We start from the raw sequence: 16,263 nt of genomic DNA, 5'->3' as shown, positions 1-16,263 counted from the left end.
ACTTCCAATTCCATACCAGAAATTTAACTGTGGCATGAACCAAACACCCACCCCAGTTTACCCCCTTGGAGGCTACTCGTCTCATGACTGGACAACTGTTCCTTCAGAACCCCCATTCAGTCCTGAGAAATAACTTTATCTGAAAGGGAGGGGGCAATAAGTTTAAGTTCAAGAGAAAAAGGGAATAATCAATTTCATTAACAGTTCACCTGCAGAGAAAAGATTTCCCAGGTAAATTTCCTCAGTATAGACAAGACCACAAGTTCAAATATTCCTGTTCATTTATTCCCACAAAAACATTTTAAAGAAAATATAAGCATACCTTAAGGGGTGTGTGAGGGTTTGGGTTTTAAATTTACAGCCAGCATCTGAAGAAAATGACCCTTAAGGTGTCACTGGAGTCACTTACCAGACCACAGATGGATTTAAGTTCTCTCAATGACAGAATTGTGCCCTCCCCCCCCTTGCAGAGTCACAAATGTAATGTTTATGTAAGTGGGTGCACTGCAGAAATCAGCACTGTGTAGGAAGGCATGGAGAAAATGTTGTACTGTGTCTATACCAAGAATTAAAAATAAAACAACTTTCTAAGCTTGGTATCTTGTGGAAGGATTTAGTAATTCTGGCTTCCTGAAAAGAAGGCAGAGGAGCAATGAGGTGGAACACAGAGCTACCACTTGTTTGTTGTAAGCAATTGCCTCTGAAAAGATTGGTAGGGTGCTTTCAGAGAGAGATTCAGTGGGGGCTTCAAGGAAGGAGCTACAGTAGCTTAAAGGGGGATACCTAAGTTTCTGGGCCCTAATAACACTGTAACATGGCTTGAAGAAGAAATTAGATTGGTTCACGTAATTCTGCTTTCGTTGATCTGTTACTTGACTCTGACCTTAAACTGACTGGTTAGCTCTCAGATTCCATTTCCCCAAACTTGGAGAAAGCCACGTGCATACATTACATGACTTATTTTAATATTAAAATTGTCTTCATAACAGAAGTGAAGAGAAATTTGAGTAGATGAAAGCCCACTAGATGCCTCCATAATAATAAAAAGTCACAAGCTTTATGGGAAAGCTTTCAGACACAAGGAAAGTAGTTCTAATCAATAAGTGGCAGCTTCACTGTTTTTGACTGGCTGTAAAGTCTGTCTCCTTCATTTGCAAAATATGCTCATTTGAGTCAATCCTCATAGAGTCAGCCAGTCCAGAGCTACCTTTTCTCTTCCCATAGTTACAGTCATGGCATATGTTTTGCCTTGGTGATTCCCATGTCACCACTTTCTTTTCAAACAGGTTATTTAAAACACTTGCAATATGCCACTACAATTTGCCCCTATTTGTAGTGTACTCTCCAAAGTCTCCCTGTGCAAGAAATGCAGCACAGTTTGCCCTGAATGAGGGGGATCAGATATACTGACCTTTGCTTTAGCACTTTTTGTAAGAATAATGCAAAGACAGCCTATACTAAATATACCTGTGTATGGAAGGATTTTTGAAGTGGAAGAATACATCGGGATTGGAAAGCACAGCCTTCACTCTACTGCTGGCTCGTATTTTTCTACTTGTGTGTTTATTTTATTAGAGCTAGACAGGCACTTTCTCTTTTCTGCATGCCTGGGTAATGCAATTCCCAGTGGTGTTATGCTGTCAGGAAGTATCATCCCCAAGTATCCAATGGAGTGTGGCTGTTGAGGCAGGACTTCTGAGAGACTCCTACTACAGCACAAGCAGGAGCCAAAGCCATTAGCGATCACTATCAGCTGAAATGGAAAAGCTAGAGGAGAGGAATGAGGAGGAGGGGAAATATAAAGCTGTTCCTGGATTGGCATTATACAGGGAGCTGTATCAATGGTGAAAGCCTGAACTAAAATGGAAATCCCAGAGGGACAGAGGAGAGCTACAAAGGTTTCTGGGAGTTAGTAGACTATAAAACTCCAGCTGACCTCAGACTCAAGGGAACTCAAAAAGACTACCAAGAAGGGAGTGTCTTAGAATTAGCCATTAGGGTATAACAAATCTAATCTGAAGCAATGAAAGACTGGGAAAAAAATGGAAGCAGCCCAGTGCAGAAAAATAAAATCTGTATGTAGTCCTTGCTGCAGCTACTGTCAAGATATGGTTCAGCAACTTATTTCAGAGGACTCCTAGAACTTTTTAAGGTGTGTAATTTTTTTAAGTTGCTTCACTTGAAATTTTAAGTTGGCAATATCATACTTACAAATATATAGGTCTTGGGTGAAGGAAAATGGTAACTAAGAAACAGAAGTCTGAAATTCCATCTTGGACTAAGAATAAACATCTCTGTCACAGCCAGATGGATCACAGCTCAGATGTTCAAAATGGAGAGAAGCTTGAGAAAAAATCAATTAGTAGGAAAGTGTGAAGCAGTAAATCGGTGGGATTTCTCTCATTGAGATGAGCATTATCTGTGACAATTGTGACATACAGAAGCACAACCAAACAGCCCATGACCATTGAGCAGCAAGTATTACATTCACCAGCTAAGACAAAAGATGCACTAATAATAGGGGTGGCAGCATCAGGAGAGAGATTTGCTTGACAAGATCCCCCTATCTATTTGTCTAATAGTTCAAGGGAGATTTCTTTTACTTTCTGAATACTTGTTTTAATTGTATTAGTTAAGCAGTTGTTTCAGGTTACTTTTAAATAGGTCATTCTCTCAAGTGATTTTTCTCATATCTGCAGGCCTTTAATTTGTGGTTATTTTGTTAATGTCTGAATTAAAGCGTGTTTTTAAAAATTCTCAACAGGCTTGGGGTTGTTCTCAGAGTTGGGGCTGTTCAGCCTGGAGAAGAGAAGGCTTCAGGGAGACCTTGTAGCAGCCTTCCAGTACCTGAGGGGCTACAGGAAAGCCGGGAAGGGACTTTTCACCAGAGAGGACATTGATAGGACAAGGGATCATGGTTTTAAACTGAAAGAGGGGAGATTTAGGTTAGACATCAGGAAGGAATTATTCACCATGAGCGTAAGGTGCTGGAATAGGTTGCCCCGGGAGGCTGTGGATGCCCTCTCCCTGGAGGCATTCAAGGCCAGGTTGGATGGGGCTTGTGTGGCCTGGTCTAGTGTGAGGTGTCCCTGCTCATAGCAGGGAGGTTGGACCCTGGTGATCTTTAAGGTCCCTTCCAACCTTACTCATTCTAGGATTCTATGGAAATTCAGAGGGTATTTTCCTTTGGTTACTAGATGCATCACAGTTTTTTATGCTAAATAATGTGTAGCTCATGCTTTTCATAATTTATTTATTTCAGTGAATAGAAGCATCATCTAAGGTTAAGCCTTCCTCCTAGTTTCCAGAAGTTAATGCCTTTTATATTGCAGTAGCAGCAGTGAGAAAAATCAATTTTTTTCTCTTCCACTTTGCAGCGGTATCAGCAAAGATAGTATGTTATTGCTAATGCTCTTTAGAATTGATAACTCTGTAGCATTTTTAGCAGACTGGCCCTGGTCCACGGTCTCCTTTAGACCACTTGAGCACCTCATCCTACTGGCTTGCTACTAAGCAAAACAATGTATCTAGGCCTTTACCTCAACACGAGCTGGATTACTAATCGCTTCACGGCAAGTCTGTACTAAGCATATCAAACAATGCTAATTTTCACAGCCATGTCATACAGCTTTTAGTGTCTCCATTTCCCCACAGATAGCTTTTTAAAAATGCAAATCAGGCCCAGCCATGGCTTTCAGAAAAAAGGAAAGAGGACACTTAAAAGATCTCATATTCCCCATGTGATTTCATTCCCCACACTTCATGAATACTATCTAAAAAGTTTAAAAAGCAACCTGTGAGTGAAGAGTGCTGCTGGGAGGTGAAGAGCTGCTGGTCAGCAGAGCTGCCAGATAGGAAGCTGATTTGCTTCTGGGCTTTATATTTTCCCATTCTAACTTTTTGTTATCAGGGTAAAGATGACGGTATGTGCATGACTCACAGGAAACTGGCTGGGGCTCGAGGGGAAAGCAAAAGTACATCACCTAAAAATGAAAGGTGACATTTTGCTCCACTGATATAGGACGGGTTCATTAGGTGCACAACAGCAGAATTCTGCCTGTAATTAACTAGCCTTTGCATCAGATACTAAAATAGCTCCTAGTGTTTAGTTCTGTGACAGACTGTCCAAAAGGTTAAAAGGAGGCACTGCAAACCATCGTGAATGTGTGTATGAAATACTTTGCTGATTTACTTCAGCTTTAGATAGCATAAGAAATAAAATAAGCACTGCTGTCCTTATTCATTAGGATCTGCCCTTTTTGCCTGGCTGAAAACATGTAAGCAGTTCTCATAAGCAGAGAAAGTATTTTCAGAACAACTAAATTAGTTCTTTCGAACATGTGTGCATTTTAAAGGTACCTTGACAAAGCAAAAAATTTCAGAAGTGGTGGCTAATTATTTATGTGTGGTGTCCCCCCCCCCTTTTTTTTTTTTTTTCTTCCTGAAGTATTATAGAACATCCCGTGAAGAAAATGGCAGCCCAGGAGTACATTTCCCACCATGCAAAGAGCCAGTTTTATGGCTAGGTCAGAACAGAATTGTTATTTCATACATAGTAATTCCTATAAATAACTGTGTGCAGAGCTGTAACACTCTGCTCACTAGAATCTCAGGAGTGAGTATTAATACCATAAAAATGAACTACTGCATATTGCACAGGACAAAGACTGGTCACACAAAGAGAAACTGGAAGTGCACCCATGCACTGTTGGCTATTTGAATAGAGATGATACAAGCACCACCACCGTGTCTTCATGCGCAGTGACACAACTCTGCATCTACTAAGTACCAATATACAATGGTTGGCTCAAGTTCCTGCACGTGAAGGTACTAAGCTCCATTCCTAACCTGCATCTTGGTACCCAGTGAGCTTCACAATCCCAAAGTTCAAAAGCTGCAATGGCATAAAGATCCCTTTTTACAGCTAAAATGACCATCTAAAAACCTTTAACTTCTCTGTGTCTTAGTTTCCACATGCCTGGCAAATCACACTTCCTACCTTTGATAAAGTAGTTCCGTGACTGGAAGCTGAAAGGCACTAAGTATTCTCATTAATCTGGTGCTTCTACGCAGGAAAGCTTTGGGAAAGCATTTATCACAAAACACTGCATGCTTAGCTGGATCCAGCACACTTAAAGAGCTTAGAGTCTAGAGGAACAAAAAAAATGCATTTTCAGTTTGAGAAACATCAGCTTCAGAATAGGCTAACAAAGACTTAAAGTAGAAAACGGGTTCTTCAACAGCAGTGGTGAATGTCACAGTTCTGAATACTTTAAATTTAAGAATTCAGTGGGCTTAGTGGACTTAGGCTTCTGACAAAAGTGTTGTTACAAATGTTCATCTGGTATCTTAGAAATAAGAGAAAGCACCATGGTGTCGACCACTCTGTGCCTACAATTCAGTTTCAAACAATAGAAATAGTTTCCTCCTTCTCACAGGCACATTACCGACTGCTGGATTATACTGTCTGCATAATGAATTTAAGTAATCAGCATTATGGTATTCAGGCTATGGCTTAACTGTGATAAATAGTGCCTAAATCCTATTCATCTTGATATATCACTCGCTCTTTGGAGTACACATTACTATTTAGTCATCATTTTGTTTTGAAAGTGTCAGCGAACTTTGATAACCGAACAGGTTTTTTTCCCTCTGAGTTACATAGTAGGTCATTAATTAGTTTTAACTTGGTCTGCAAATTTTTTGTCTCCCTCTTTCCTGACTGCAGACATGGTCACTTCTGAAAAGATGCTACTGTTGTAGCCCCTCCCTTATCTGGAGATACATGTTACAATTTATATATATTTTCCTACTTGGTACTAAGATTTCTGCCCCCAAGTCAACTAAGCTGCTCAGCAGTACACTAGTTATACACTTCAGTAGTATATATCAGAAATTTTATGAGGCTATTTATTTTTTAAACAGGGAAAAAATACAAAACATCAGCAACAATTATACAAGACTCATACTAAGTCTCAAAAATCCCCAGCTGTGATCTGCCCAGAGCACCAAGATGCTGCCAGATGATTCTCTTAACAGTTGATATATAATTTTTGACCTCTCTTTTCATGCTCCAAACATATCTCCTGAGCTTTCACTCGAATGCCTTCTCAAACTCAAGAACTCCTTCAAGATAGGACATCTTCTGCTGAGACCCTCTTCCCCAGCCAGCCCTTTTCTGTTTATGCTGCTTGCCAATAACTAGTTTCCACTGATGCCAGTGACTGCACCTCCAAATAAACAACTTGAGGTAAACTTCTTCGTGTTAAGCCTTTAAAATGTTCATCCCTGCCACCCTTTCTACTCTATTTACCATCCCTATGCCTCAGCTGGAATGGTATTGTTATTACAATTAATGCTTTGGGGTTGTATGTATCCACTTATCTCTGCTTCCACTCTTTGCAGCACAACTTTGTAACTATAGATCAGTAATTACTTGCCTGCTTGGGACAGCACAATATCTGGCATGTTTTCAAGTGGTGAACTTCATGCAAGACAGTTCAGGCCTTTATAGTGTCCTGAAGCTGCAGTGATACTTTGTTAAGTAGGAAAAAAACAGAGACAGCATCAAGAAAGGGACTTTGTGTCTTTACCTTATCTACTACTTCTCAACACTGTCCCATTAATGATGTGTTTCCTTGCTTGGTAGTGTTCCTCCAGTTGCATGACCAATTACTGTTCACACTGAAGTCCATGGCAGCATTCCAATGGAACATAAGTGAATGCCTCCAAGGACAGAACTTGTGTCTCTCTATTGTTTATTTTGTTACCTCCCTGCCAAACACAAGTCAATGCCAGGTTAACCTTCAGCTAATGAAGAAACCCAGGGATTCTGGGTGTACCTCTCATTCAGCCTGGTTTTCATATGCTATGCTTATCAGATCCAGAAAAAGAACTGGTCTTAAAAAGCCTAAAGGGCACTGCACCATTTTTCAGGAACAGAACCCAGTGTATACTTAAGAAGGATAAAATTTACTTCTTGACACTGATCAAATGTCCATGACTCAAAAACGTGACTTACAGTCTATTGTCCCCATGCAGGAATGACTCAAAGTCAGGAAGAAATGTTACAGGACTTTCCTAATTTTAAAATAGAGCCATCACAGGCACTAGATAACATCAAAATGCTATTTGGGCAGCTACAAAAGAGCCCACAGGGCCTTTTCAAACAAGCAGATCTCTCCTCTGATGATACTGGGCCAAACTTCTCATATGCCTCCATTTAAGCTGTTTAGAGTGTAATAATTCTTCATTACATTCATCAGACTGTAGTGCTAGATTCTGAAATAGACACAATTACATTTAACAACTGATTTATTAAGTGACTCGTCAGAAAAGACATATATATTTATATTTGCACTTCTGTGTATTAACTACTAAAGTAAGATCGCCTAATTGTGGAATACAACTACTATGCTCATAATTACTTAAACCATTCTTTAATTTTGACTAGTAAAACCTTTCCATCCATTTCTGCAGCTCTTTTAACCAAAACTGAGGTTGCTCCTCCTTTGATCTTCTATTTCAGAATTTCTTATTTAGTTATGTCAGTATTAGAACCAAATTAATTGGGACAAGCATAGTTATTTGAAGTCTGTGCAATGTGTTTTGGTTTTGATGCAGAAATAACTTCTGGCTTTTTAACACTAGCACTTAGACTCACTACACAAGATATTGTGAGGAGCTTTGAAGAATGAGCAACACTACAGAAATTCCAATTTCCAGTATTGCCATTGTATAAACCCACTTTAAAAAAAATTAAAAAAATTAGAGCGTACACCAGTTTTTGCTCTCATCATCTTTCATTATAGCATTCCCTTCAAATTCAACTACTTTCAGCAAGTAGTAGTATGTAGCTATGCATTAATCAGTAAGCTCTGTTGACTAATCCAGTTCATTCTGTCTGGTAAGAGGATTCCAGCAGCAAACATGCATAGTTTTCTAAGAAGAATGAAAGCCAAAAGAGGCAGCTCCAGAGGACATCAAGAAAATAAAAAGTGACAGATTGGTGTCACATAAGACAAAGTATGGCAGGAGATACCATAATGTTTTTCTCAGTATGAAGGCTCAAGAACAAGTAGATATAGCAGAATGTTCCTATTCTGCATTACAACATTGTAAAGTATTAAGAGTAAACAGCATTAATACAAGATTATATCATTCCTGATGAGGCAGAATGCTCTCATTCTGTTCACTGTTATTTTTTACTCTTTAATCAAATATAAACAAACCCACACCTTTTTTTAATTGCCTGGTCAGTTAGGAGTTAAGCTTCAATTTTAATTAACATGTCTCGTTTAATTACATGAACTTTCTTAAATTACACTAATTTTACAAGTCAAGCACAAAAATTTCCTTCAAGAAAGTTAGCATTGTCCAGAATTCACAAATAACTTTAAAACAGTGGGAACAGACTTTCAGAAGTCCCAACCCTTTTTAGATGGGCAGAACCTATTTCTGCTTACATGAAGAGTGGAGCTGGCCTACACATAATTTGTTCTTGCTGCACTGCATCTTTTAAAATAAGTAAAAATAAAATTTAGGGGTATCTACAGTTATAACTAAGTGGTACTGGTATACAGTAGAAAAGGAAAAAGGTGTCAGCTTAGTTTTGATGTCTAATTAACCAACTTGCCTTTTTTTTTTTTTCTATCTTACCATTGCAATTCTTTAGCTCCTCAAAATCAATGATGTTTTTCATTAAATCTAGAGAAACTGCACTGCTGTTCTACACACTACATTTCCACAAATCAGATTATTTTGGACTCATGATACTTTAACAGAATCTGAGGATTAAACAAAATGGTGAAATTAATGCTTGCAGGGCAAGACAACACTTCATTAATTGCAGCAACACAGCAACATGTGAATTGCATCATGGAAAAATACTTCCAAGCGAACAAATTTAACAGGGGCTCAAACCTCCCCAAATGCTAAGGTGTCTTGCCCAGACTCATCCAACCCAACAAGCTTTGACAAGCCCTTTATCCAGCTTCAGAGTCTGGGAAGTCACTAGCACATAGGCCAGCCTTACTAGCCTACCCAGGAAGCTGACAGACAGAATTACCACTATCTCCTGCCACGCCACAGGCTCACCATTAAGGCTTGACCCGCTTGGACTACAGGACTGCATCCTGCCTCCATCTGAAGGACCTTTCAGACAGAGAACAGAAGTTACTGTTAAACAGTCTTCAAATATCTGTCTTGGAACAAGTCACCCAAATTATTAAAAACAAACTGGTATCTGTTCACTTATAATAGCCTTTTAAGGAGAACAACAATGACACAACTGTCTTCGAGACTACTTTTCAATGTGCTTTTGACAACACCATCTCATGTAAGCTTCTTCAACTTCCATCTATTCTCTTTCTTGCAGTTCGTACAAGCCTCCATTTTGTGTGCAGCATATCCCCAAGGAAATGCAGAATTATTTGCTTAATGCTGATGAACACCTGGGAAAGTTTCCTACAAGCTTGTATTTAACCACAAGTAAGGCAGGAGCCACTTGGTGCAAATCAAGCACTTCCCTGTGCACTGATGGAAAACTGCTCAATGCACAAAACAAAATTCATGTTTTTTAATTTTCAATGTCAACAACCCTCAAATTAACCCACTAGTGAACGTGCATTATTTTTTGCCTTTTGTCCTATCACTGATGTGAGGAAAGTGGATGTTGAAAATAGAAAACATCAGTATTGCTGACTTTACACACAAAGAGGAAGGTTATAGATGTATTCCAGAATCAACCTTTTCATCAGACAGGCTCTAAACAAGCACAAAAGCAGAAGCTGAGTGTTATTGCAGAGATATAGTAAAAAAACTTTGTGACACAGACTGAAGAAGAGATCTGGCCACAGACTGCAGGAATTCTATTTGCTTAATACTATATTAGAAATAACTTCTGATGAAGTACTTCTTGGGTAGGAAAAACATTCTAAAATCCTTGGTGTAGTGCTCATATCAAGACTTCAATATTTTAATTTTTTTTTTTCAATACGTGAGAAAGTTACATACAGATTTCTTCAACCTTCTCAAAGTTCTCTACTTCTACATTTTCTCCCCCCAGAAAGTGAGCACTTAACGGCTGCTTCCTCCTCCTCAAGCCTGGCATTTCTAGTGGAGTTAGGCTAAAATCACTGAGTCCAGCTCCATCCCTGCCAACTTATCAAAACAACCATTTTGTCTTGGGCTCCTCTTCCCGTGTGTCTAATGTCCCATTTGTTTTCTGCCTTCCTCTACCACTGTTGCTCAAAATAAGAGCAAAGCTACTCGGGTGGAAGTGCCTTTGATTGAGGGAGCATCTTCTGCCAGGTCGCTTCAACAAAAATGTAAACTACTTGTTTTCAGCAGGATGTAATTTTCAGAGAGGATGTAACAGCTATTTAGCTTCTGCTACATGTGAACTTTGCCATTTACCACTTGAGTTGAACAGGAATTATTGACAATTACTTCAACAAAGGGCGCTTGTGTATTATCATGGAAGTCAAGAATGGCTTGAACGATAACAATTTATAAATAACTCCTGCAAATTCTAGAAAGAAAATTTTACTGCTTAATGCACAAAGGCCCAGTGAAAATAAATCTAGTAGCCAGAAGAAATATCTTTCTGCACAGACAAAAAAGTGCAATGCTTAAGTTACTAAATGACCTTTCCTGAAATTAAGTGAGTTGCAAATTCAAAGGTGTTGCCTAAATTGACACTGTCTACACCCTCAGAAGAAGTACAGACCAGCAAGTGGAAATACCAGCACTCTGCCCGTGCTCAGGGCTAACCTGAGGCCACGTGACCATGTTACTGCAGAATTACTGAGCTTGATGTACCACACACTTCCCACAGGGACTTACAGCGTGAGCCTCCATAACACGATGGCACCAGCCTTAATTAACTGAGAGTACTGCCATATCACGCAGGAGCCTGCTCGGATATATCAGAAATCTAAACAAAATCTTCCAAGGATGTACTACTAATCCTGACACAGAAGTACTTTAGGAAGTAAGGATAAAGGTCTGTTCCAGCCCTGACAGACTCCTTGGTGCCTGTGAAAAGAATACTATGTATGAGAATGAGATCCAATATTTATTGCAAGCATGTAACTCGAGTTTCTCAGGACCTTTAGTGGGTGCATCATGTTGAATCAGATTCCAACACACATTCTTAACTAAGGAGCAAATACACATCCATAAAGAAAACCGAATATTGAAAAACCAAAATGATCAAAACATCCTTTATAACCACTACGGAAGTAAGCTGTAGGTAGACAAGGAAAAAGGGGTGAGACATCATGCATTTAATCATCTTGTTCAAAGACTTATCTGCATTATTATAGAGAATTTTAAACCAGAGCTGGTTAGATAATCTTAGTTTGAGGTAACATAAATTTATTTTAAATTACCGCTATGTCTTAACTAATCATCACAAATAACATGATCTTTACTACAGAGCTGTTACAATAGACTTCTCAGTGTTCCAGTTCTATAGTTAAGTATTTTGGGTGATATTACAAACAGTAGAACATACATTTATTATTTTGCATCTAAAATATGTATCACAGTGTTAAAGTGCCATATCATTGCATATAACAAGTCTCACTGTGCACAAATAATCACTGACACTTTTAACCATTTATCTAGCTTTCAAGATGCAATAATTTAGATGCTATAATTTTAGGTATTAAATACTGGCATTCATGGTGGAAAATGCCTAATACAGCAACTAAGAATTCTTACTTCATGTGAACAGGGACCATTTATAATTATCTCTAAAATGAAAAGCATCCAAAAACTTCTGCGACATTTTATGGAGGCTCAGAAAATATCATGGAGCAGAACCATCATAATTTCATGCCTAGTGATGTTATTATTACTATTAGTATCTAGTGCTAAATCCTGAGAAGTCAAGCTTGGGAATTTCCTTTTCATTAGAAAAATTTGTTCGATCTATGCGAGAACTTGGGCTTCCAACTTTACTCAGCCAGGATTTCCTGAAAAAAAAATAAAAAGGAGAGGGTTAGCATATAAATAACTGTTCATGTGGGTTTTATTCTCCTGTCACACCTTCCCTTTTTACTCTTTTAAGAGCTGTAAGAAGCAGTCTTTCAATGAGGAAACTCCCCTAAATAAATTTAGTTCTCTTCTGTTTTCCCTCCCTTTTTCTCCTTTAAAAGCAAAACAATTTAAAAAGTATCAGTATTTCAAAAAGTATTATGCAATATTACATTCAAAAACAGATCTGACAAAAGGCTAAAGCAGCATTACTGTAATGATCCCTTTTAATTGCTTATTAACACTATTAAAATAGTTCTATATTAGCTTTGCAGATACAATACTATACATTTAGCAAGAACCTAAAAACCATTCATAATTGAAAAATATGAAGAAAATTCTAACAGCCAGTTTACTCTTTTCTGACAACTAAAAGGAAACTGAAATGAAAATTATTAAGTTCAAAAGAGCAAAAAGACATAGCTAACAGAAACTAAAATGACATCACAAAGCAATAGTAAATTATAAATACTAATGTATTTTGAAATACAACCCTAGGATTATGCTTGGCAGATTACAGACTTGCAGTGCCAAATTGTTCCATGAGCTCTTTCCTATTTGAAGCCCCTACAACAGAGGTTCTATATGGAAAGACTTCCTAGAAAACACAAACCAGACATGTACCTCATGTTTAAACTATGATAAGCCTTAATTTAGGATACATCAATAAAAATTAATATATTTTTGTCAGATGTTTACACATTTTCACACCTCTTGTTCTTTGATTCATGTTTTGAACAACCTTCCTTCTTGTCTCTTTGAGATGATGAAGCCACCTCAGAAAGCCACAAAACACAGGAATACAAGTACCTGAGTGAAACAGAGGAATCCAACTTTCCACCCTGAGCTGGAGCTCTAAAGGCAGACCAGATATTTCAAAAGAAGGAAAAAAAGCCCAGCAACAGAGCAGTCCATTTTGCTCCATATTATGAAAAATCTGAAAAGTCCCTTGTTTATTTAGCAGAAAAGTCTCTAATATAGCTGGATGTCCTTGAATGAGAAAAAAGAACATGTATTTGAAATACTGAATTACTTTTAATAAAGTCTGTACTATTTTTAGAAGACTAATGTAATATCCACAAGCTAACATACAATTACCTTTTTTTTTAATTCTTGTTTTAAAGGTGAGCTTGTCCTGGACCAAAAAAAAAAAAAAAAGTATTCTTTGCCCAGCCTATACAACTGTACATAAGACCATAATTCACCTGTGGCTGCTTCCAATTCCCAACTTTGACTGCATGAATAAAATAATTCTGCAAACTTTGAACAGTGCAAACCTTATTGTCAGCTCCATATGCCTTCACGTGAATAAGTATAAAGCACATATTATTAAAATCAAACAGAAACAACCCAGCTCCATTTAAACTCCTCATATGATGCGTGCATTTTATCTCTTATTTAATGCAAGAGGTAAGAAAGTGTTCCAAAACTGCTCCCTACCTGGGATTTGCATGACTATAGGGGCTCATTTCCTCATTGAGATGTTAATACCTGGCAATAGGATTTTCCTCATTGCTCTTCCCTCACCTTGCTCAAGTGACAGGCCATTCACTGTACTCTATGCAGAAGCACACTTTTTACAAGCTAAGAAAGCAAGAAATCAGTATTATCTAAAAGCAGTACACAGTTATAGTTGTTTCTTCTTTTATCTAAAGAGCAGAAAATGTAATCTTCAATATCTTTGATAAGGGTAATATTTTTAAAACGGTTTTTAACTTTCATTAGTATCTAGATCAATAGACCCAAGTTGGGAAAGGTTCTGTACCCTCCTCCTGCTTCACTCAGCCTTCTTAATTTTCTTTCACATGTGCCATGAATTTCAGATCACCCAATATGTGCAAGAGATTAGCTACAATTACTAGCATTTGGAGTTTTAGCTTGCCATTTATAGCATCCAATTTAAAATTCACCGCTGCTACCCACTCCGCTTTAGGAGAAAGCCTCCACCTTGCTATTCACGTGGGCTTGGTCTGAATCAAATGAGGACATGCCTTGAAATTAATCTGCAGCAGGACAGTATATACCTTACTCTTCAGTTTTAAAGGATTTATTTCTAAAGCTGCACTGCTTCAATGAGTCTAGAACACGAGCTAATCTCAAATGGCCGTTTCCTACCATGCTTTGCTTCTCGAGCTCTGCATGTCCATACAACCACACTCAGACATGCTCCAACTTCATTGTTCAAAACCAAACTGGCAGCATGGGGACTAGATAGGCTCAGATACACCTTAATCACAGATTTATGAGCAAGACAACCTCCCTGTCCAGGGGAGCAGCAGTCACACAGGCCATTGCCCTGGGGTCTCTCCTCAAGATGCGCAGCACTCCTGGCCTCTCCTTCCCGCCCTCTGCCACAGGGTTGGGAACAGCAGCTGAGAGGTCCATTCTGACAGACGGCACCTGCTGAGTGGCTGTTGCCAGTGTGGGCAGCCCACCTCCTTCTGGAAGCTTCTTCACAGCCTCACCCCCAGTACCCAAACCTCACCCCCAGTACCCAGCCCTCATCCCCAGACCTCCCCTGCCACACCTGGGCAGGGCTGCTCCCAAAAATGCTCCAGAACAAACCTTAACATTCCCATTCTGACACTCCAAGCCCATTTTGTCACTATTCTGGATTTTACCTCCTCAGCCCAATTAGGGCAGCCTGCCTGAAACAGCCTCCCAACCTAACTTAAACACATTTTCTCTACCCCTATACTCCATGTGGCTTACTCCAAGGAGTTTAAAACAACTGGATTTGTCATCTTCCCCTCACACAATTTCTGAGGCAGATGTGCCTACCTGTTAACTGATCACAAATCTAGAGTTCTCTGGAAATGTTGTCTAAGGAACTTTGCTTCTGTCATACAAGACAATATCAGCACAGCCCTAAAACCACCATACTTGGCATACTACAGGCAGTAGCTATATTATTTCCCTGAATAAGATTTTTTTTTTAATGGAAATCTACGCTATAAAAAAGATTTATCTACAATAAAGCTCAGTTGGCATTATTCTCTGACTGAAATATATTCTCATTTTGATAAAGAAAGTGTTAGATCTGAAAATTACCTATGGCATTAATACCTGGTGAGCTTGACACAGTTCAGGAATATGTTTGTTTCTCTTAACCTTAACAGCTATGTCACTTACAGCAGAACAAAAGAAATGTGTGCTTTTATGTAGAGGAAGATAATATAAAGACACGGGTGTGTTTACACTTTATTTCCCTTTGTTTGGGATAAAATATTTGAGAGAATATTGCTTTTTTGAAGATTGTGTTTACATCTGTGACAGCATATAGACTAGGACTGCAAATATTTATAAAATATCTCCAAAATGTTGTTTTATTCTGAATTAGTACTGTCACATTTTCATAAACCCTGATATTCAAATGTTTGCAGAAAAAATGTGAAATTCTTCATCACTGCTGTCTGGCTTCTGAGCTTTTGGGAAGAACTCCAGTAATTGTTTTCAAGACCTTAATTTTTATAACCCTAAAACTCACATCTAGGTAAAATCTCTAGTAGCCCACAAAGACACTTCACAGCTTACTGTAGAGCCATTCCATTGTAGCTGCACCTCTGCTCCTGCTGCCAGAGCCTAACAGTAAAATAGCAATCTGGAAACGAATTGTAAAGGGTTCAAAGTTGTGAAAAAAAAAAAAAGTAGCAGGAAGGATGAAAACCTTGGTTACAAAAGTGTCCTTGAAAATACTGGGTTTTGACATTATTTGAATCAGTGTGACCTGAAAAAACCAAAACAATCCAAAACAAAACACATTTAGTATTTTAGATTTCACAAAAGCAATCAAGGCCTTACTAAGGTGAAATAAAACAGGTTCTGAAGAAAATACATGAGGGGTTCTAGGAAGAATTACTAATATATTGGTGCAGGATAAGGTCAAGAGGACTGAAGCAATATGTACAGTCAATTTGCTCCTACCAGCCTTTATCCTCTGTTTCTGGTAGCTTTTTTAACTCTCAAAACAAAGCTCCAGCTTGGGGTAGAAACCTGAAGACACCTGACCTGAAAAGCTGCTGCCTGTAGAGCTCTGCTCGAGGGGCCTCTGTGCTGCCACAAACTGCTGCACCCCCTAGCAAAGGGTATAATCAGGTGGTTTTTAGACTGTTGTGCCTGCTGCCCGACACACCACCAAAACCACAGCTGGCAGCAGCCTGCACTAGGTCAGCATCAAATGTCTGCAAATGTTTTCATTTGCATACCTGCAAAAGTAAGGTA

At 38.7% G+C, this 16,263-nt stretch overlaps 1 protein-coding gene across 1 annotated transcript in view; it reads right to left on the bottom strand.

Annotated features, from left to right (window-relative positions):
- Nucleotides 1-11,064: 11,064 nt before the first annotated feature.
- ACYP2 (acylphosphatase 2) overlaps nucleotides 11,065-16,263 on the bottom strand; it is a 43,287-nt gene continuing 38,088 nt past the window's right edge. Inside the window, exon 4 of the mRNA XM_051613844.1 lies at nucleotides 11,065-11,981. Coding sequence (XP_051469804.1) covers nucleotides 11,867-11,981 — 115 coding nt within the window. The 3' untranslated portion in view covers nucleotides 11,065-11,866. The remainder of the gene's footprint in view (nucleotides 11,982-16,263) is intronic.

This window comes from Apus apus, chromosome 3, assembly GCF_020740795.1.
Source record: "Apus apus isolate bApuApu2 chromosome 3, bApuApu2.pri.cur, whole genome shotgun sequence".
NCBI lineage: Eukaryota > Metazoa > Chordata > Aves > Apodiformes > Apodidae > Apus > Apus apus.
The sequence above is the reverse complement of the archived record's forward strand: the minus strand, read 5'-3'. Positions and strand labels throughout refer to the sequence as shown.